The following is a 22,177-nucleotide window of genomic DNA, read 5'->3' on the forward strand; positions in this document are numbered from 1 at the left end:
TTTTGGGAGGATGTCAGCTGATCAAAGAATTGGCGAATAATATCATAAAACAAGTTATGATAAAACCTTAACACATTTTGGGACCTTGACCTCAAATACAGCCCAATCATAAAGTTAGACATTGATTTAAATGGCGTTTCTTCCGATAGGGACAGAGGTTGGAGCAAAGAAAATCGCAGAAAAGAAAATTTACTTCCAACAATGAAGCATGACTCACTTACAATTAGTCATAAAAGTAACAAAAGTTTTGATAGTCAAAACTTGAATAGTATAATTATTCTGAGTTTAATGATAGCTTTGGCTGCCGTTTTACTTGCGTTTGCCAATTACTCTTTGTGAATTTAATGTGCATTTTGTTAGTAAAATTTGCAGAATTTTGCTCAATATAAAAATATTCAGTTTGTTTTGCTTGAGCTCAAATAACAGTTGCTTCCATTGAGATAACAGGATCTGTTATCAGTTTTTCTGTCATATGTAAATTACATACTGCTGTTGTAATGATTTGATAGCAGGAAGCTCAATCACATTCTTGCGTGCATATGTTCACTTTCTTATTTTTCCACCCACTAAGTGCTAGTCAAAGTTGCACATTTGGTTCAAGGTTTATCCTTAAAATTGCTGTCGAAGAATGTGGAATAGTAAACAAATGGAATCGGTAAAACGGTAAGCTTCATTACTTTTTGGAAAAGTAATGACGTTTTTCTTAGTGCAATCAATAAAAGTAGTTTATGTATTAGCGTTACTCAATATCGTTGTAATGAACCTGTAGATGTCTTATGGCTGAGGAGATGTTCACAAACCTGGTTTCATTTTATCTAAGCTGAAAGCACAATCTAGTAAGCCCTAACTGAATGATCGGCAAGAAAGCTGTTTATGTTCATTGTCTGTTCACCGATGTCAAGGAAATTGCCATTTATAAATTCAAAACAACAATATTTCATTGCTTAACCATTGAACATGATGATATAGGTTTTTTCGCACATAACTATCTGAAAATTACGTTTTAGTGGTAATTCATCGAGCAGACAACTCCATAACACGGGTGTCACCAGATGAGAGTTATGACAATGGGTTAATTTCTTTAGCAATCTCGGAGATCGACTGGCCGCAGTGAAGCTAGATTCTTATGCTGAGACAGATGTCGGTGTGCTGAGAAGACCATCCAAACGGTCTGATCAACGCCCTGTCTCTGTGGGAAGTATCCAATCAACTGACAGTTCTCAGTCTAACCGGAGAGTTCAGTCTACTGGTGAGGCTGGGGAAGGCTACAAACAGAGTATGTGTTACTCTCTGTTCTAGGTACTTTAGTTCTTTTACTGGTAACAGTTGATTGAGTATAGTTGATTATAGCAATATTTATTCACTATGTTTCCATGGTGCGCAGTACTGCGAAGCAGCCCCCCTCCGAAGTCGGGAGGATTGTACGTTTCCATGCTGGGCAGTGGTTTTCAGAATTTCAGCAAATTAGCCAGAGAAGAGAAATTGTATAAATCGAATCGCCTGATGGAGAAATAGAATCGATCACGGATACCGAACGTCATAAACGGTCTTTTTATGATTCTGTCATCATTATACTTTTATTTACAATACACATTCACAAGGTTTTACAAACCTTAACACACTTTTTACAAAGTAATATATTTTTAATAAGTATTTTTAAGTAATATATTATTTATCGTTAATTTAGGACTTGCCACCTATTTTTCGAAATGTGTTGGCATCGATAACAAAGGCCAGGAAAGTAATCACCTCATCATCCTCGTGAATGCAGACCATAATTAAATTTAAGTGAAAGAAGATCGGAAGAATAAAAAAAAACAAGATTAGCAGGACAACCTTTGTACTAGTTTATGGCCTTCGAAGAATATGTATCCACGGCATGAGAGCTATGCGCAGCCACTGCGCAGTCGCTGTTTCTTTGCTGCGAATTTGCACTGGCTTCGCACTGATCAGTGCGCAGTGATTTCAGTGCGAAGACGCCGTTTCCATGATTCGGAGATAGCGCAACTCCGAAGCACTGCGCATCATGGAAACATACACATTGTGGTAAGCAATAGTCATATTATACAATGTTTTCCACAAAGTACCACAGCAACTAATCTACATACCAATATACAAACTAAACAAACAAAGAAACCATCAAGTGGTCTGACTAATATAATAATGTTGGAATTAAAATCATGAAATATGTAAAAAGCAAGCTTTGAGGATTGACATGAGTTTAAACAAAAAGTTGTCAAGGATAAACTCTGGTGATATACTTATGCATATCTATTGCAACAGATTTCTAGTTATGGAATAGTTCTATGAGTTATTCTATAGTTTACAAATTCTAAAAATATTAGTGAGTGCAGAGTTTAAAGTAAGACTTTCATATGAGTATTGATGCATATGACTGATCATGGATTCCACAGAAGGACAGATGGTAGGAGATTAAGAGGGTGTATGTACTGATGTGAGGTAGAGGGAACCTGTAGCTTTTAGTGAATTTATAAAATAAATAATTTATTTTTTGGCAATGCAGTCCAACTGTTGTTTTCGAATATTTCACATCTTGAACAACTCAGAGTTCAAACAAAAAAATTCAAGATTTTAGCTTCAAATTCCAAACAAAAATTTTAAACTTGTACAACCTTGAGATAAGCCAAAACAGCCTGATGACATGGCTCGGTTGTCGCCTGATGCTTTCTCTTCTTATCTCTAGTATTCAACCATTGTATGTAGACATTTTCATTTTAGTCTATGAAATACTGACTGTATTTTGTGCTTTTGTGTAGTGTATCAGCCCCTCAGCATAAAAATCAAGGTCAAGTTATAAAGCTTTTTCACCTCTTTTTAATTTATACAAATGTCTGAGGAAATATGACTCAAAGTGCTACAGATACAGTAATACATTCTGTAGCTTAGCGTAATTTATGTTAGAAGGAAGGTGAAGTTCCGAGGTCGAGTAATGGTAACATTCTGCTTAGCATTTCAGAGTTTAATTATTACTCTAGCCTCTGGTCCAATGAATATTTACAGGAAATTTTTGAAGGCTTGATCATGCCATGAATATCAGCAATTGATATCACCAAAGCTATTTTTTCACGTGAGAGGGATGTCTCTTTAAGACCGGTTTACATTTGACATAGCTCAACCCTCACATATTACCATCTGCGTTTTCATCTAGATCCAGCCAGTCATAAGTCCGCACCGTCATAACTTGGACCATATACATTCAAAATGTGTATTCAAGGACATATGATGCGGAGTGTAAATCCTGCTCAAATGTTTTGCATTAGAAACCAAAAATACAAATTAATATTAAATATAAAAATTTGAAGATAGGCATGTGAAAAACAAAAAAATTAAAATCCACTATTTATTTGCACAACATCTACACTTTCTTTGTGTGCGATGTTTCCTGTTTCCTGTTCGTGTCTACATGTTGTCATGACGACATCTACTAACAACTGTGTGAGATTGAATCTGCTGTTCTAGACTGTTGTTGTAAGTACAAGTGGACATAAGTCAGGTCGTAACTCGGACAGTAACTGTATTTATGAGAATTTAGTGTACTTTAACCTTTATTGGACCACAGGCTAGAGTAATCTTTAACTTTTGAAATGCTAAGCAGCATATTACCATTGTTTTACCTTGCACCTTCACCTTGATTCTAACACCCTATATATTATTTTATTGACAATTTCATTTCAAACAAATATTTTCCAAATTATGCCATACAAGAATCGTAGAACAAAAAGGGCGACGGTCAGGCCTGTGTTCCCTGGTTGCAAGTTGAGGCGGCAAATGCTAGGCGACTAGTTATAAACACCTGGGGGTTTGGGGGCGGTGTAACCCCCTCCCCCCCAACGGGGTTGGGGGCAGCACTCCGAAGCTATGGACCTTTTAAGCATCAACAACTCTCAAAGTATGCATAAATGCAATCAATTGTAAGCATCAAAATCTATATAAATATATTGTTTGTGGTTCATGGAAGGCAAAACTTTTTCTTTATTCAACGAACGATAATAAAATTACGATATAAAACTCATGACACTTCAGATTTCTGTAAGGGCATTGACAGAACAAGAGCTATTACTTTTTTGTTTCAATAGCTCTTGTTCTGTCAACGTGGCCATGGCAGAAATCTTTCACAACTGATTCAGTATCTATTTCAACATCTTTATATATTTGTGTTGTTAGAAGATTATTTAGACGAGCCTGCCCCATAGCGCTCCTCATCAATGTTTTGATTTGGTTATGTTATGATAAGGAAAATTCAAGTTTGGGGGTCTTCTTCACACCCCCACTACAAGCTATAAAGTTCAGTTTCCAAATATTAACAAAATCTCACAGGATCACTCATTTGGCGAGAACACCACGGAGACAATATAGAACGCTAGTCGCAAGTAAATTAGTTGTTGGAAATTCCAAGTGAATGAGCTTAGACTGCAATTCTTAGCACTTAGCCGCCAAAAATCACTAAAGAGTTGGGGCTGCTCAGCCAGCCAGCCACCCCAGGGAATACGGGCCTGGCCGCCCGTTAGTCAATCATATAATATAAATGGTTTGACAAAAGTGTATTATTTGGTCCATTTGTCAGCAAAATTCTGCTAAAGCTCGTTAGCAATAAACTTGCTCTTAGACCTCACAAAAAAGCTAGAGTACCAGTATAAAGTATAAGGGGCAATTATAACTCATAATCAATATTTTTATTAGCAATATAAACGGTATTACCAGTGCACACGCAATGATTGAATGAGTTTGATGCCAAGTTAATGAGTTTTACATGTCCTATTGTGGCGGAGTTCAGAATCTTTGACAGACCAAGCCAAAACTATCAAACTTGCATATCTTTCACACGTTTGGTCATGAGTCATGCATAGCTTCAATTGTAGCCAAGCCCAAGTTATCAATCACCAATTATCAAAACAGAACTGACCTTCTTCAAAAACAGACGGTTTACAACCAAAGTTAACCGGAAACCAAAGCTATGTAACCTTAACTAATAGAACAATAATAAATAAATAAATAGGTGGATAATAAAGAAGGTCAATGCTTTTAAACAATACAGTCAAGTCAACCCGCAAAATAATTTTAAAATATTTGAATATGATTACGACCTCAATTTTCAACCAGTGTCCGTTTTAAAAAAGTGATTTGTACGAGAGGCGAAACGATTTCTCTCATTACAATTAATGTAGACAACTTTAACCATTCCAAATCTAGAAATTATCTTTTTTAGCATGTCTATGATATTTTACACTATAAAATGCTAATTAGAAAGTGTAATGTATGACTCATGACCAAACGTGTGAAAGATATGCAAGTTGGATAGTTTTGGCTTGGTCTGTCAAAGATTCTCCGCCACAATAGGACATATAAAACTCATTAACTTGGCATCAAACTCATTCAATCATTGCGTGTGCACTGGTAATACCGTTTATATTGCTAATAAAAATATTGATTATGAGTCATAATTGACCCTTAAACTTTATACTGGTACTCTAACTTTTTTGTGAGGTCGATGTTCAAGTTTCTTGCTAACTGGCTTTAGCAGAATTTTGCTGACAAATGGACAGAATATTACTTTGGTCAAACAACTTATTTTATTTGATCTATGACCCTTTTTGTTCCATGATTCTTGTATGGTATAATTTGAAAAGTTTGAAATGAAATTATTGTCAATAAAGTAATATATAATATATTGAGTGTTAGAATCTGGGTGAAACTTCAAGGTAAAACAATGGTAACATGCTGCTTAGCGTTTCGAAGGCTGTATAATTTGATCCTGTAGGGTATAACCCTACAGGATCAAATTATTCGATGGATTTAATAATTCGTGAGTTCGTGTACAGTCAACTCCGTGAATTATTGAAATCGCGAGTAATCAGTTTTATTTTTAACGCAAGGGATAATAACTACTACCTCAAATTGAAAACTAGCCGTTGGGCAAAGTTAGTAGATGTAGCTGAGTTTGCAAACTCTTTTAAGATCATCGCCGGGGCTTTGAGTTAAGCCCATTGCCAATGCATCACACTTCTTTACAAAATTATTCAAGGTTGTCACAAGTTATTCGGACTTCCGTACGGCATCATCATCAAAAGATTCTCCTGCAGTTCTTTAAGTCAAAAAAACTTATAACTTACCACAAGTTGTTGGTTCACCAAAGGCCTCCAAATCGATGAACATTCATGAAAACCTTTGGGTGCAGCCCGGAGCTAAATGAAAAAGAAAAAGTTGTAACATGTAATGTACTTGTTAAAAGCTTACACTTATTATTAAAAAAGTCAATAGAAATTAGAGAAAAGGAGAGGAAGTACAATACAGTGTAAATAGCCTCTATGTCTGCAACGAAGGCTCAAAGGGGAGGGGTTTGTTTAGCGATGGAATCGCTTAACGACTGAGCCTTCAGAACGTAACACCGTTTTCTCCGCAGAGGCCGACATGATTCAAGTAAGTCGCCTAGGGCTAGTGCTCTCATGTCTAATCGGTTTCCTGTTAGTTCTGCTGTACGCACCAATACTTAAACACTATGTTTCCATGATGTGCAGTACTTCGGAGTTGCACCCTCTCCGAATCATGGAAACGGCGTCTTCGCACTGAAATCACTGCGCACTGATCAGTGCGAAGCCAGGGCAAATTCGAAGCAAGAAAGCGGCATTGCGCAGTGGCTGCGCATAGCTCTCTTGCTGTGGAGGCCGATTCATCGAGGGCCGTGAACTAGTACAAAGGTTGTCCTGCTAATCTTGTTTTTTTCTATTCCGATCTTCTTTCACTTAAATTTAATATTGATCTTCACCCATGAGGATGATGAGGTGATTACTTTTTTAGACTTTGTTATCGATGCCAACACTTTTCAAAAAACAGGTGGCAAATCCTAAAGTAACATTTAAATAATATATTACTTAAAAATACTTAATAAAAATATATTACTTTGTAAAAATTGTGTTAAGGTTTGTAAAACCTTGTGAATGTGTATTGTAAATAAAAATATAATGGCGACAGAAGCATAAATAGACTACTTCTGATGTTCCGGTATCCATGATCGATTCTATTTCTCCATCAGGCGATTCGATTTCTACAATTTCTCTTTTCTGGCTAGTTTGCTGAAAACCACTGCGCAGTATGTAAACGTACAATCCCCTTCGACTTCGGAGAGGGCTGCATCGCAGTACTGCGCATTATGGAAACATAGTGATTGATAGTCACGAAGACCACAGGCTAACTTAATTCTTCATCCTTGTGAACTTGAAAGCGAACTGAGTCAACTAAGCATTTTTGCAGTCCCCACTTTTTTTCACTTTTCGATCTTGCGTAGGTGTTCATGCGACAGCTCGTATACTCGATTTATTGTACCTCTTGGAGGTTCATGATCGGGATGGATTGGACGGAACTGTAATCTAATTAGCGAGACCTCAATAGTTGAGGTCTGATTCATTGGAGAAGCGCTGGTCAATAGTTCATCATGGGTTACTGAATTGCTTTGTGTATTTATCATTCATAACATTATATTGTGTTTCCATAGTTCCAGTATTAACTATACTATCCAACACCTGGCTTTTAATTTACATCTCTGAGTGTTTCCATAGAAACTCCATTACCTGAATAGTATTAAAAGTGGAGTTGTCTGCACTGTCAAAGGACTGCTTTTGTTACATATACATGTGCATACAACAGTTAAACTAAATAGAATTTATTCTGAAATTTTTTTAATAAAATTGAATGAAACAGTTCTTGATGGGAAGCTCATATGTCATGGATTATATTGGCATGCAGTATCATATGATCTTCGATGATTGTATATCTAAGGCATTATTGAAAATGCCAAACCAGCAAACCAACTTTTAACTAACCTTATGTTGACCTGAAAGATATAAGTGCGCAGTATAATAACCCTGCAGGACTGAAAACAAAACCTGGCAAAGGGCGGAGGAGCTAATATGTGAGCCAGCAGCCGGCCAGCTAGAGATGGTGTCTCAATAAAAACACCTAACAGAAGGCAATGGTAAACTACTGTTGAAACCTGCTAAGAACAGTCATGGTTATAGGATGTGAGGGAGAGCCATGATTGCCTACGTCTTTACAGGACATGGTACTTAGAGAGAGAGGGGGGAAAGGGAGGGTGTCTAAATTTACAAATCTCTTCCAGTATTTTGATAAAACAGCTTACCTGTTAAGCATACCGTAAAACCTGTATTTGAATGCCACCTTTATGTGAATATCACCTCTAACAAAAATAGAGCGCCTTGTCGTTCGATAGAGGTTTTATGGTACATGTGAAATATGCTCGGTTTAGGTTATCCCCATGAATCCTGGTATAAATGAATAACTATTACAAAACAATTACTGAATTTATTAAGATAGAGGAAGTTATATAATATTTGGATATTCTTTGTCAGGGATTAATCACTGTTTCATGTTTATTGTGCAAGAATGTGCAGACGGGATATTGTTGCTGCTTGCTAATGGATGGTAATTATGCGTCTTCCACTGTTTATGTTTATGATGAATTCCTGAGGTGAATGGAAATGTCTGTTGCTAGGAAGCTATGGGCTGCCGTGGGATAGGAAGAAAGACTACAACAAACTAGTCAATGAGGACACTGGGAAAGAACAACTCCACAAGCCGTATCATGCTACCGAGGTGAGAATGATGTATGCCTTCATCTTTGTTGCGTTTTTTCTCTCCGCAATGCACTTATTACTTAACAAGACCGCTTTTGAGAAATCTAAACCATTCATTTCCTTCCTATTTGTGATTTTCTTACATTTTCTTTAACTGATGGCTTTGATGAACTCAACTAGGCGCATGCAATTCTTAAGATATCATTTTATATCAACAGATGGTGCTGTGACATAAAACAGACACGCAATAAAACTAACCTGAGCCGCTAACAAGACAGACGGTTTTGTTTGTTGCCCAGGTCAGTTTCATTGATTTTTGTGACATTAAAATAGATGAATGAGTCACTTTTAGACTTTGAAATGGCGTTTCTGATAAATTAATAACAAGTATAGAGGTCAAGGACGAAGTTAGTAACCACCTTCATTAAAAGTATGGCTAGCATGATCTCATTATGTTTTATATTTTTCAACTAGCCTTAATTGTAAACACGCTTTCCCGGTCAACAGGCCTGCCTCAACTTATGCCTCACACTTGACTTTAACACCAGCTGGTCTTATCAGCAGTGTCTGTCTTTCTAAGGGGGCGGAGCTAATAGCGCTAGGTCCGCCTTTTATCCCCGTTACTCATTCTAATAGCGTGACTGCATAATATCAGTTTACATTAGGTTCAAGCATAGGCTGTTAGCATTGCTCACAGATCACTTACTCGTAAGTAGAATTGAGGTGTGTCTGTTATCGATTCTCGCAACCTCCATTTTGGATATCACTTTTATCAGAGACTCGCTAGGTTTTGTTAAGGTTAATCTTTGTCAATATATACATGTAGATATAGGTAATATTTTATGATTAAAATCTTTTTAATTTTTTGCAAATTCTGTCAGTTTGAAATATAAAAAAACTGGATTTGGTTACTTTGAAAAGCTGTCTGTTGCAGCACGATTTTTTGGAGATTTCTAAGGCGTCAGTTAAACCGAAAAGGTCAGACGCTGTGAAAAGGTCGGGCGGCAGGAAGACAGAAGCAAATCTCATAGATTTCAGCAGTGACGGAAACTTGACAGTACCGACTGGGGTAATGCCAGGAACAACCTCCTCTGATCTACTCGGCAGTCTCAGCTCTCCACGGTACGTGTTGCGGGCAGGTGTCTCAGCCCAGTAAGTGTAGCGGAGCTATGGCCTGGGTGGGCTCTCAATATGCAGGCTTTAATGATACACTAGCTATGGCCTTTTTAGAGACATGGTTTGTCATTCGCATGTCTATGTTATGCACTACAAGAAATGATGTCACGTCTCATGCTTTGTGTGTTATAAGTATACTAGCATCTGTAAATGTAGTAACAAAATAATTTACATCTAACAAAAACTAAATAAATAAAAATACAAATGTACTCTTTTAACCACCAATTCCACTTTGCCTTTAAATTACTAATATATTTTATCCCATCTCTAATCCTGACAGTCTGGGGTGTCATGAGAGATCATTGGGTGTGCTGCCGGAAATTACCAATATATGGTCTTTTTTTAATTTTATTGATATAATTTCTGCTCGCTCTTTCTATGATAAAGCACAGAAAAGAAGTATACCATTATTCTAGAATGCTAGAAGCTGGATTGATCCGTGCAGTTCGATTAGAGCGGCAGTCTGGAGAGTACAGTCATGCGTTTGAATCCCATATAATGTAATTTTTTTCTCAACCCCAACCATAACTTCGTGCTGACGGACACAGCTCTTATTATAATAAAGATTGTGATTCGCTGTAATTTCCGTTATCTGCTGCCGACTGAAAAGGAAGTTCAAATTGTAAAGTACAAACCATAAGTTTGATTGGCTGATGGTATGAGGGTATTTTCACCTTCTTTTCCCGGATTTATTCCATATTACGTTCAAGCAATTTTTAGTATCTGCTAACATGCAAGACTAAGGCATAGCGATGACATGTACCTTATGACACTGTATATATAATTGTTATTCCTAGCAAACAGTTGAAATATGTAGTCCATGTTTTTTGGAATGTCTAAAAATATAAAGGCCTTGCTCATAGCTGGTGCTTATGTTTTTTTTAAATGAGTACAAAGTCATGATGTTGCTGAAAGGCTAGTGATTTATTTTGTGAAATGTTGCGGGTCAAAAGTCAAAATACGCTGCCAGCAAATGAAAAACAGGGCATTTGAATTTTAAAGGCTGAAGTTTAATTAAATTTCAAAAGATCTCTACGTAGTGCATTTTTTATGAACAAAACAGTACATCATTATGGCTTTATAGATATTTATTATAACTATTTTAATTATTATAAATCATTAAATTATTACAAATTATTTCCTTATTACAAATAGCTTCAAAATAAATTTGTAATATAAAATAAAAATAAATTTCCGACCATAAATTTGTTTTCAAAGAATGATGAGAAATTATTTGAGCCAGAAATTTCAGTCTTTTATTAATTTAAAAGCCAACCCATTGGAACACACCCATTAGAACACAGGCTATTTACAGCATTGGAACTGGTTGCGCTGCTTCGAAAGAAGCTGGTCTATTTACATTTGGAAATATTTGTGGTAAAATTCCTCAAATAATATTTAGGGGTTATTTCAATGTTTATGAGCTGATAGTGTACCTTGATGAGAGAGTTTTATTATATACATGCATCGGTCTCAATCTCAAATCTAACGCGAGGGGCTGTTCAGTAGTGTTTTAAATTGACTTGCCTTTCCTTAGAAATGGTATTGATTAAAAACCATAGAGCAACTTGGCGTAGTGGTCTAGATCACCTGACCTGCCAACAACAAGCTGGGGTTCAATGCCCAGAAAAGGCCACTTGTGACAGGAATGACCTCTAACCTCTCTTACATCCAACCACTCTTAAATTGCTCTCCGCAACTGGGCATGTCCCCGGGTGTCAAGGGTTTCTTGCCACTGGACTCTGGTGTGTCCAGTGGCAAGGAAATGGTCGTCCTTTGCCACTGGACATATCTCTCACTACTATAATCTACTTTTTGAGAACAACAAATTTCTTAAAAACACGCTCAGCCTCGGCTTGCAGTAATCTAAGCAGACACCATACTCGATATTTGAGGAATCGATCACATTATATCGTTAAATGTGTTGAAAAGTGAATCTGGCTGCCCGTATACGCATTACCTCAGTTTCTCCTATCGACCAAATTATAATTATGTATCATCTTTATTGCAGTTCATTCTTTTATAAAAGATATTGAGATCATTATGTTGCACTTTCATACAGAAATATCTAAATGTATATTAATTAATTGGTTAGTGTATTCATTAGCGTCTAACAATCTAGAATGAAAGTTATGAATGACTCTTTGATTGACATAAAGATGTGTAATATTTCAAAGTGCTTGTACAGGTTACAGGCACTAAATATAATTAGCTGTGAGAGAGGAGATGGCAGCCTCGTGCATATCTGTTGTAAGATGAGAGATTAATTAAGATGGTATCTACATCAGTTGATACCATCTATAGTGAAATTGACTTGTGGCTTCCCCACCCATTGTTTGCTCATTTCGCTCGTTTCTTCAGCTCAATCCAATCGTCAAATCTCAACTATACTAAAGGCTCTGTCTGTTCGAAGCCATAGTTGGAGGTTTGAAAAAAAAATCGCATCATGCAGGGTATGAACTCGTGACAACGGGCTCCATAGCCCGCCGCCGTACCACCTGCTCCAATTGACTGCCTTCTATGGTTCAAAATTATTGTGTGTATACTTATTCTCTGTGTGTTAATGGCGCCATTGATGATCTCTCACAGCACAGAGGGGGGGCGGGGCGGCCAGAGTATCACTACTAAAAAGCAATGAATAGTCATGACTAAGGTGCATCAATCATGTAAAAACATTTTTTCGATCAAAGATTTTGGGTTGGATAATTACGCTAAGGCGTAAAACATGTTTGTTGATTTATTTTAATGATATGGTGAGCTAAACACTCCATGATAATCAAAGCTTAGCAGAAGGTTATAACATATGTGGTAACATTGTAACGGAAAATCTTGTTGGCTTTTGTCAATGAGTAATTGTTTTGCTCCTTTTACATGGTTACCATTCAAGTTGAGAAGTCGGTTGCGCATTTGTTAGTCGAGTCTATAATGCAAAAGGTCGGGTTGTGCAGATAATGCTCCTTATTTAATCAGCTTTTAACTAGGAAATAGTTTATTTATGATGAATGGCAAGTGACACGGTGCTGTGACTTCCTGTTGCCCTCCCTCCTGGTTACACACTGACTCATGGGTAAACAAACTAGATTCTCCTTTAGTCGACACATCCTTATCTGGCATCTATTTATAGAGTGCCACATGCCGCTTGTTTATATCTCGGGAGATAATCTTGGCACTGTTGATCTGCCACTACTATTCCTGAGTCTATGCTGACAATAGCATAAATCCATAACATATCGTGAGGATAGCTGGAAACTACCTCAAGTCACAAGATGTCACGTAATGTGGGCAGGCGCATCAGCACAAGGGATTGGTGTTCATATTGTCAGAACATTCTAGAAGTTTTTCTTTACAAGATTTCCTTATGTTAGTTTAGGAGTAATAGAAGGATAACTGCGGGCAAGAATGAACATAATTGTACAAGTCCACACGCTAGAGGCTTTGGAAGGGAGAAATTTAGATCAACAAATTGAACTATATAAATATTTACAAACATTTTGATAATATTAACAGATTGAATAAGTGTTTAGGCAAATCTATCATTCATCTGTCAGTTTCTCTGAATGCTTTAAACAAGTTTGAAGATACAGTTGTTAGCCTGTGGGCATGAGACAGAATGTTGATTGATTGGTGCAGTCATATGTAAGCTTGCCTGTCTTGACAAACTGTTGTTTTGGCGGAGTTGTTCCCCCGTCGAGCGGGCGAGCAACGCAACAGCTTGTCACAAGACGTACTGCACCTGATGCATCAGCTGCACTGAAAGGAAGTTGTTCTCTTCTGTATATGCGGCTTGGCTGCGATGTTATGGCGGTCACTCCATTGGTAATCATAACGGATTTCGCGCAAAAATTTATGTAGAAAAAATAAGATTACAACGTTTAACCAAAGATCAGTGTCTGTTGTAAACGTTAGTAGAATTTAAGAAATAAATTGAAAATAAAATCTATAAGAACAAATAAAACTTACTGATACAAAAATAGAAATAAAACTGACTGAGCGCACAAATAACGCCATGTTTAGTCGCTGTTGTTGCCTAAGTTCTCAAGTCCTACTAAAGTTTACCGCAGAGACTGGTCGCTGATTAAACGTTATAATCTTATTTTTTCTACATAAATTTTTGCGCGAAATTCGTTATGATTACCAATGGAGCGACTGACAACATCGCAACCAAGTCGCATAGACGGAAGAGAACAACTCCCTATAAGTGCAGCTGATGCATCAGGTGCAGTACGTCTTGGGACAAGCTGTTGTGTTGCTCGCCCACTCGACAGGGGACAACTCCGCAAAAACAACAGTTTGCCTAGACAGGCTACATGTAAGCTGACTTATGCTTTTTTCGATTTCACTTGTAGTTTTACAGGAAGGACTTCAGGTAGTCATAGACACTCTTTATACATTCTTTCAGATACGCTTCTTTGCCAAAACCTCTCCTCGATGTCAACCATGATGATGATCCGTTCAACGTTGGAGCCCATATAAAGTCTTATGTTTACGACTCGCAGCGTAAAGACAACTCCCATTTAACAAACTCTAGTCCTAGCAAAGACTTTTCTAGTCAGCTCAAACAGAAATTGCAAGATATGGATGAAAGTCGTTCTACTCAGTCTGATGGTGAAAGCTCGTTCACCACTTGGGACTCGGTCTCACCCGAGAAAGTTATTTATGATCAGGTAGCATTAGAGGAGGCTCACAGCAGCAGGACTGGTCAGGCCACAGCTGCTCAAGTTGGTAGAGGCGTGTCAGCAAGAGCGAGATCAGACAGCACACCACCACCCTTACCTCCTCGAGATTATGGAGGTTCAGCCACTGTAGAACAGGTAAGTTGGATGTGTTTATGGTGGAGAATAGAAAATGTTCTTTATCGTGTTGAAGATACACACAATCAAACAGCGCTGATGCAAAGGTTAAGTGATTAAAAAATACTCAATGTTGCTGCAGTGGATCTTGTAGGAAGGGCATGTTCAAGAGTGGATATTTTGTCAGCAGTTCTGAAGTTGTTTCATAACAACTCCATGCATACATACAATTGTTTCAGACATTCCGTCTTGTAGATTTAGATATCACCAAGTTCTGGGATTCTGTGAAATTAGATTCATGTCTAAGCTTGTTGTTTCTTTTTTGCTGATTTCACCTGCGATTTGCCATAGCCTTATTCAAGGTCAGTAATAGCATTGCGGTTACTGTGAGATACTAAGTTTTTCTTGACATGCGTTTATGTCCGCTTTTGGGGAGGTACAAACATTCTTAGGATAAAACATGAAGTAATAACTCCACGAGAGTCTAAGACAACCATAAATGAGAGATGTAATTTAGGACATCGTACAATATGGTGCAGATGGTTGTTGATTCAATAAAAACCTGCAGTCACAGATTGAACAACCATAGAGGCTAAGTGCCGAACATCAATGAGTAGGTCTACAAAATAATATTGGAGCAGTCCTATGGGTAGTAGTTCAGTGATTATGTCAAAATATTCTTTCTATAAATGATGAGTAAGGTAACAATCGTGGGGTAGTGCTTAGTGCTTTGTAATGCAAAACAATAGGTCAGTTGTTCAATCCCTCCCACAGGCAGTCTTGAATAGCATTTGACAAATTCCCACTGTGCACAAAGATATCCATACTTTGTAACTGCAAAGAGCAGCTGGCTTCAACAAAGAAAATGCCGATAGTGAGATTTTTTATATTATAGCGAGCCATCATTTGATCATTTATTCATCCATATAAATCTCAGAGTTTGTCATCTGTCGTTCATGTGTCCAGTTGCAGCAATTAACATCTAGAAATAAAAACCTGCTTCACACTGGAACTCGAAAACTCCAGTTCTGCAGAGAGGTGTACTTACCACTACACAGCTTACTTGCAATACGATGGAAAATTGTGCACATACTTTGTACACTGGCCAATCTTTATTGCTGATTGGTTAAAATAGAGCACGCTTCAGCTGATTGCCCAATGCTTGCTTCAGAGGGACAGACACAGCTCATATTATAGTAACAATGTAGACTAGCTTAAGTTACTCAAATTCATTTCGTAAAAAAACTTAACTAATTAAAAATAAATTTTCCATGTAAAAATCTTTTTTTTATTACTTGTAATAAAAATACATTGTTTTTTCCACTAATAATCGGTTTAGAAAGAAGCGTTTAAAGGCTAAATGGGAAAGTGATTTATATTACCCGCGAGTTTACTGATGTCGACATTTTGCAGATGCAGATAGAGAGACAGAGGCAGATGATACGTCCAGTGGTGCAGGGAGGTCAGGTCGTGAGTAGCACCCACTACTTCCTACTCGCTCCTAAGCCATCCACCCCACCTCTAGCTTCTGTGAAGCCCTTTGACCCTCGGGCTGATAACGCTCACCTTTCTCATGAGGGAAGGTCAACCTTCTACGTCGGTAAGTAACTAGCTTACAGGTAAAGTGTTGTGCTATTTGTTATCTGTGTCAAATAGCAAGCAGAAGTTACCAAGTGCTAACCACTTGGATAGCCATTGCAGTATGTGGAATAACATCAACAAGCTTGAATAGCTGACACAAACATGTTGCAATACGTTAAACATCTCAGAATGTTTATTTTCTATTTTTAATATCTGTAAACAAGCAGCTGGGTTAATAGGTTGCCTTTTTTTGATTGTGTTTTTAACTGAGTTTACAGCAGGCTTCTACAATCAAGTTTTCTGATAAAATGAAATATTTCCACAAGACTTTATGATGAACGATTTGTTTTCTTTAGTGTTGATCAATCAATATTATCAATCAATTGATCATAAAACAGCCATTAATGATATTGAAACATATGTCTGTGCGTTATATTGAAATAAATCATCAAAATTAAAAATAATAATGTTAGCAAAAAAAACTGCCAGATAGTTTAAAATCAAAGACAAGGCAGCCCAGTAGCGTTTAAAATATTCGAAAAACACCATTATTTCCATTTATATAGGCCTACCCAATGTAACTCCATGCAAGCTATAACGTTCCCACAGACATCCGTTCAGTCTAATCTTCAAAGCACTTGCAGCCAAATTTGACAAATCTTTAAATTGCTGGGCAAATTCAAAGAATTGCAAAATTTGGCAAAGGTTTATCATATACTTGTATTGCATATAAATTAAGCTGACAAATAAGAATTGTGTAATTATTGAGTAACATTATATTGCTACCTGCTTATTAGCGCTCAAGGCTGGTGCTTTGGGATTCCTACATGTAGGGTTGGACGATTCCTACATGGAGGGTAGCGCAATTGCAGTGTTCACCTCGGTGCAGTTGTAGAAGAATGGCGATAGCTTTTGCCTTTTAATGGGTTGCACGGGTGGTACGATAACCCAGTTGGGTCAGGTCTTTTGATAAAGCAACAGTATGACGAATTGTCATTAAAATCCATGGCCAAAGATCTTTGATGTTCGTAGGCTATGATATGAATATTTGCCTTCTAACAAACGTTTCCTTTGTGCTTAAAATTTGTTTATTGAATTCATTGTAGATCATCGACAGTAATCTGTCTTCATGTAAAGGCCCTGTCCTAAATCTGCTAGGAATTAGTTATTAGTGATTCAAAATATTTGAGAACAAAGCTGCCAGGCAATAAATGATCGCCATGTAATAATTAAAAACAGTCCGTTTCTGTCATTTATCAGTTGGTTATGACAAATCTCTTCGACTTCGATGAATTTTTGGCTGTGATCACATATGCAACAGATTTGAAGTGATTTACCTTCCACGCTGGGTCAGCAGTTCTGTCGGAAGCGGTGTGAAATTTCAACGCTTTCCAGGAAACTACTTATTTTAAACACGCCATGATAATAAATAGGATTCATCTTGGGTGGCTTCTAAATTGCTGGCATAGAGGTAGGCATAGAGGTAGGCTCACCGGGGACTATCGTTATTCAATAAAGATACACAGTTTACGTTATTCGCACCATTTTCTGTTGTCTTTTAGAGCCTGACAAAAAAACATCTACGGATTATGTAAATAGCGAAGAAATAGACAAAGTCAGCACTTCCGTGTCAAGGTTAAGACAACAAAAGAGGCAGTCAGCGCCTGCAGCCTCAGAGCTTCGTATTCAGACCGGCACTGTGTCTCCTACTGTAATAGCTGAGAAGACAACTCCCACTTTGTCACCTCGAGCGCTCGTGCAGCAGGTCTATACACAGGTGGGTTGCTGTTTAAATTTCTACCTTATAGCATTTAATCTATTTCAAGTAAATACTCATTTTCATGCGCAGGTTCTTTTGGTTCATGCTATACACTTCTAGCCACTAATTCTAACAGTTTTGGCAGTTTGATCCGTTGATCTATATTGCACTCTGTATGGTACGCCGAAATCCGTTCTCTCCACTCATGAAAATTGCTATTAATGCTTTCTGATGGATGACGGAATTGAACAAGCTCAAGTTGAACACATGATTTAAGTGTCACATCAAGGTATAACTGCATGTTGATGTGGAGTTGTCTTCTTACTTGGTGCATGGTTTATTTCTGTACTTTGACGGAAGTTTTCTACATTATTTTGTATCATAGTCATTCAGAGAAGGTTGACTTTTTTTGTTTTCTATGTCTTCTCACTGGCGCTGCTTGATTTCAAAGCAAGATGTTTTGCTATAATTCACGCAGTGTTCATGATATTTGTTGGCTGTGTTCAGTTTTTACCTTCAATTGATCATTCTTTGTAGCCAAATGCTTTGCCTTGTTCTTTTTGTTCTGTTGTTTAATCTTTTCATGCATCTATTATACAGAAACGTGTCACTGATTTATAATCTAGGTAAATTTTGCGATCCTAGTTCTAAACAGACAATGGCTTCTCCCAACTAACAGGATGAGGGCGTCCATGACACCCCGTCACCTTAGTCACATTTAATAGTTAATCTAACTTTAAGATGTCTAAGGCTTCTACGCTTGCTTTGTATTGTATGCTTATTGACACGCTTCTCTGTCGAGCTCAATCTTTGCACTGGCACATAGAAACCGTCAGAGATAAACATCACAACTAATTTCTTTTATGCTACTTGGATCGCAGTAGGAATTGTCAGCACTATGTCATTTTTTCTCCAGCAGAACTCTATTGACATTCACAGGCAGCCCTCGTCAAGCAAACTTTGATACTACTAAGCATATAAAATATTTACAAATACGCGGAAGTTGGTATAAATTTAGAATTAAATTTTTTTCAATTAATAAACCAAAGTTTGAAGCCTCCCTTAGTTTTACTTCCAAGGTAGGCAGTCATTAAAATTAACTATTTCATCACTCGGCCATTCATGTGAATTGTGTTTTTGTCAGTTTTATTATAGACCAGTATAGACCATGTAGTATGTAATGATTGTGCTGTCTGCCTTCAGCCTGGTAGACACTCATGTTATCATCTTGTGCAGTAGCTTGGTTCATCACCTTGTATTTCATGCTATGTTATCCTCGGTGGTAGACCAGTTCACATCTCCTTGTATATCATGTTATGTTCCTCACCTTGTATCTTATGTCATGCTATCCTGGGGGTAGCTCGGTTTATTAACCTTGTATCTCTAGCTGTGTCATCGTCGGTGGTAGCCATGTTTATCACCATGCATTTTATCGGGATACAAAGCTAGAATAATGTGGTATCAGTTGGATGATATCATGTAGTGACATGCACTGCAGGTACCAGGGGCGAGTGAGGAAGAGGCGTATACGGCTCTACAAAGTTATCAGTGGAATACCCACAGAGCCATTCAATATCTGAAGATAGAGCAGCTTTTCAGACTGAGGCTGACAAGCCGAGAGAGGTGTAAGGAAGAACTGGCTGCCACAAATTGGAATATAGAAATGGCAGCGTCTAACATTATAGATAAGTGCCATATAGGGGTTGAAGTATGACCTCGCGTGTCCGCAATATCAATGACAATATTATTGGTGCTCCTTCGCTACTCATTGTGTAAATTTCCCTCTTTCAGAGGCTGCATGATCTCACCTTGACTCCGTACAATCGAGATGGGTAGCCAACTAAACTTCTGTAGCCAACTATTACATGCTTGTAAAATGATGTAATCTTGCTATGTATTTAATGTCATATGATACAGCTGAATTGCGTATTTTCTATTCATATCTCTATTTCACAAACCATTCTAGTCCAGACTGTGTCCCTTCTACACAAAACTGTGCATAATTTTATGAAACATCTCATATTTATTTCAAGTCAATTTGTATGATAGGCTAAGTTTTTTGCATGCAGAGACAATGCGACTATGGTAGAAAATATAAAATGTAACAGTCTGTTGCATCTATTGATGCATACGTCTATTGTTTTGCGGCTTTAAGAAAATGTCCAATAAAGTCATTGTAGCTGATGTTCCCAGTCATTCCTTTGTCAAAGTACGTCATCACATGATAAAACTCGTCTTCCGATAGATTCACGTTGTGCTGTCTCAGTACATTTCTGAAGTGGTATGGAGCGACAGCGCCGCTGCCGCTCGGGTCTTCCTTGCGCCAGTTCTTTCTCATCTCCTTCCAGTTGCTCAAAACGTTGTCTCGTATCCTCAGCATCGCCATGTAAAACTCGTCACCCGTCAATCCTGGAGTCTGCCAAAGAGAACAAATAAAAAGGCTACCAGAGCAGCGGGATGGAACGGGAGTTTTATAAGCATTATAATGAAGTTTAAAATGCCATTTTGTATACGCTTGAAAATTGAATTATCGCCGTATTAATGTTTCCATGATTAATCGCATTAATGCGGTTAATCTGCAATTAATCGTATTAATGCGATTAATCTGCAATTTTGTATCATCTGCAAGATGGAAAGAGCAAAAGTTCGCAATTCAAGCAAATTTTTACCTATTGATTCATGCCCGTGCAGGAAGCGGTGCTTGCGAATGATGCGCAAGAAAATGCCGTGCAAGCTATTCCATTTTAAACACTTTTTACGCTTTAGTCATTCCTATTTGGATTTAAGCAGTTCTAAATGTAACCTCTGGGCGTAAAAATCCTTATCCTTTTTCCAAAGCATCCGCAATAATCCATAACATGTGAATGTTCACTGAATCAGCGCACGGTAACTCAACGTGTGCACAACTCCAAATACGCATCATTCGTGTCGTGGAAACAGTCTGTAGTAGCATAAGTCTCTACAAAGGTCAGCAATTGTAGTACTACATTCAACGTGTGCACAACTCCAAATTTGTGTCATGGAAGCAGCATAATTCTTTACCAAGGTCAGCAATTGTAGTACCACATTCATAATTATTTTCTACCGCCTCGCTTCTGCCTACTTCAATAAAACCAATAACAAAACCTAGTCACGAAATTCCCTCACACCAAAATGAAAGACTCTTAGGTTTTCGTGGCAATCAAGCAGTGTTATGCTTCATGAAATCATTAGGGAAAGGATCAATATGATTGGGTAGCTACAGCTTTTGTTGCCTTCCTATTGGATGAAGCTAGCTGATGTTCAGATTCCTACAGAAATGGCCAGAGAAGTTTTGGTAAGGTGTAACTACCCATAAAGTAATCAGTATTTCATTTTTTAGATAGATTTATTCTTCTGTGAACTAGGAATTAGTCAGCATTGTTAGATGCAGAGTTTTAAAGCTCATGCAAATTGTACAAACTGTCTACTAGCTACATAGCCTAAGGGTTACTTGTGCACTGTAAAGGGACTAGCTGCTAGCAAAAGCATGTGCTAAAGCTAGATGATCAGGAAAGCTTGCATCAGTATTGATTATAGCTGTTAACAGATGAACTATACCTTGGGAGCTGTTTGTGTCTGAAATGATAAATGAGAAACTTCATTAACTGCAGGCCTATTATTTCAATGTTTTGTTGCCAATAGCTCGAAAATTTTTCTTCATTTGCTACACTGAGCTTTAAATAGATTTGGCAGCTTCTTGGATTACAGTGATCTCTCACGCACTAGCGCTGACCGCCAAAAGTGAAAAACCAATGTCAGTCTTCCCGAACTTTTTACATACGGCGTGTCAGCTGTACAATATGAGGTCGAGTCGGTCTGCCTAAAAATATACATTTACTGAACGTTCGATATACCCTGTTGCTTTGTCTGAAAACAGTGGTCTAAACTGGTCTATTTTTTTATGTTAAAAGTTGCTTCATGGCATGTGGCTGAATCAGTTTTTGCTCCAATTCTCAGCCATTTATTTGTTGAAAAAAACAAGATGTTTGGTCAACAAGGGGTCTAAAAACTACCAGCTCACATTTTATTTATTTGAACTTTGCCAAATTTATGTCAGCCTCATATCGTGCACAATCGAAATATGGCTACTGAATAATCTGCGATGAGCTGAGTGAGAGGTGAGTCGTAAAGTAGTGAGGGGTTGCTATAGTTCCATTTAACGTTCGCTCAATGATGCAGATTTAATATTATCATTGTGGTTGCATTATGTCACAACAGCAACGAACCAGCCAATCAACTAT

The 22,177-nt window shown here is 37.7% G+C and overlaps 2 protein-coding genes and 1 long non-coding RNA gene across 3 annotated transcripts in view; 1 reads left to right on the forward strand and 2 right to left on the reverse strand.

The window, feature by feature from the left end:
- Positions 1-20,099, forward strand: part of LOC137404666 (activated CDC42 kinase 1-like) — a 49,167-nt gene extending 29,068 nt beyond the window's left edge. Inside the window, exons 14-20 of the mRNA XM_068090889.1 lie at positions 1,086-1,276; positions 8,528-8,628; positions 9,544-9,731; positions 14,185-14,596; positions 15,989-16,175; positions 17,719-17,933; positions 19,414-20,099. Coding sequence (XP_067946990.1) covers positions 1,086-1,276; positions 8,528-8,628; positions 9,544-9,731; positions 14,185-14,596; positions 15,989-16,175; positions 17,719-17,933; positions 19,414-19,629 — 1,510 coding nt within the window. The 3' untranslated portion in view covers positions 19,630-20,099. The remainder of the gene's footprint in view (positions 1-1,085; positions 1,277-8,527; positions 8,629-9,543; positions 9,732-14,184; positions 14,597-15,988; positions 16,176-17,718; positions 17,934-19,413) is intronic.
- Positions 1,170-16,093, reverse strand: LOC137404667 (uncharacterized). The gene is made up of 3 exons (XR_010979729.1): positions 15,958-16,093; positions 6,132-6,203; positions 1,170-1,265 (listed from the first exon to the last, which is right to left on the reverse strand). It is a non-coding gene; the product is annotated as an uncharacterized lncRNA (long non-coding RNA).
- The window catches only part of LOC137404665 (EF-hand calcium-binding domain-containing protein 6-like), a 32,158-nt gene continuing 30,016 nt past the window's right edge, over positions 20,036-22,177 (reverse strand). The window contains exon 26 of the mRNA XM_068090888.1: positions 20,036-20,331. Within this exon, the coding sequence (XP_067946989.1) occupies positions 20,050-20,331 (282 nt within the window). The 3' untranslated portion in view covers positions 20,036-20,049. The remainder of the gene's footprint in view (positions 20,332-22,177) is intronic.

Source organism: Watersipora subatra, chromosome 9 (genome assembly GCF_963576615.1).
Source record: "Watersipora subatra chromosome 9, tzWatSuba1.1, whole genome shotgun sequence".
NCBI lineage: Eukaryota > Metazoa > Bryozoa > Gymnolaemata > Cheilostomatida > Watersiporidae > Watersipora > Watersipora subatra.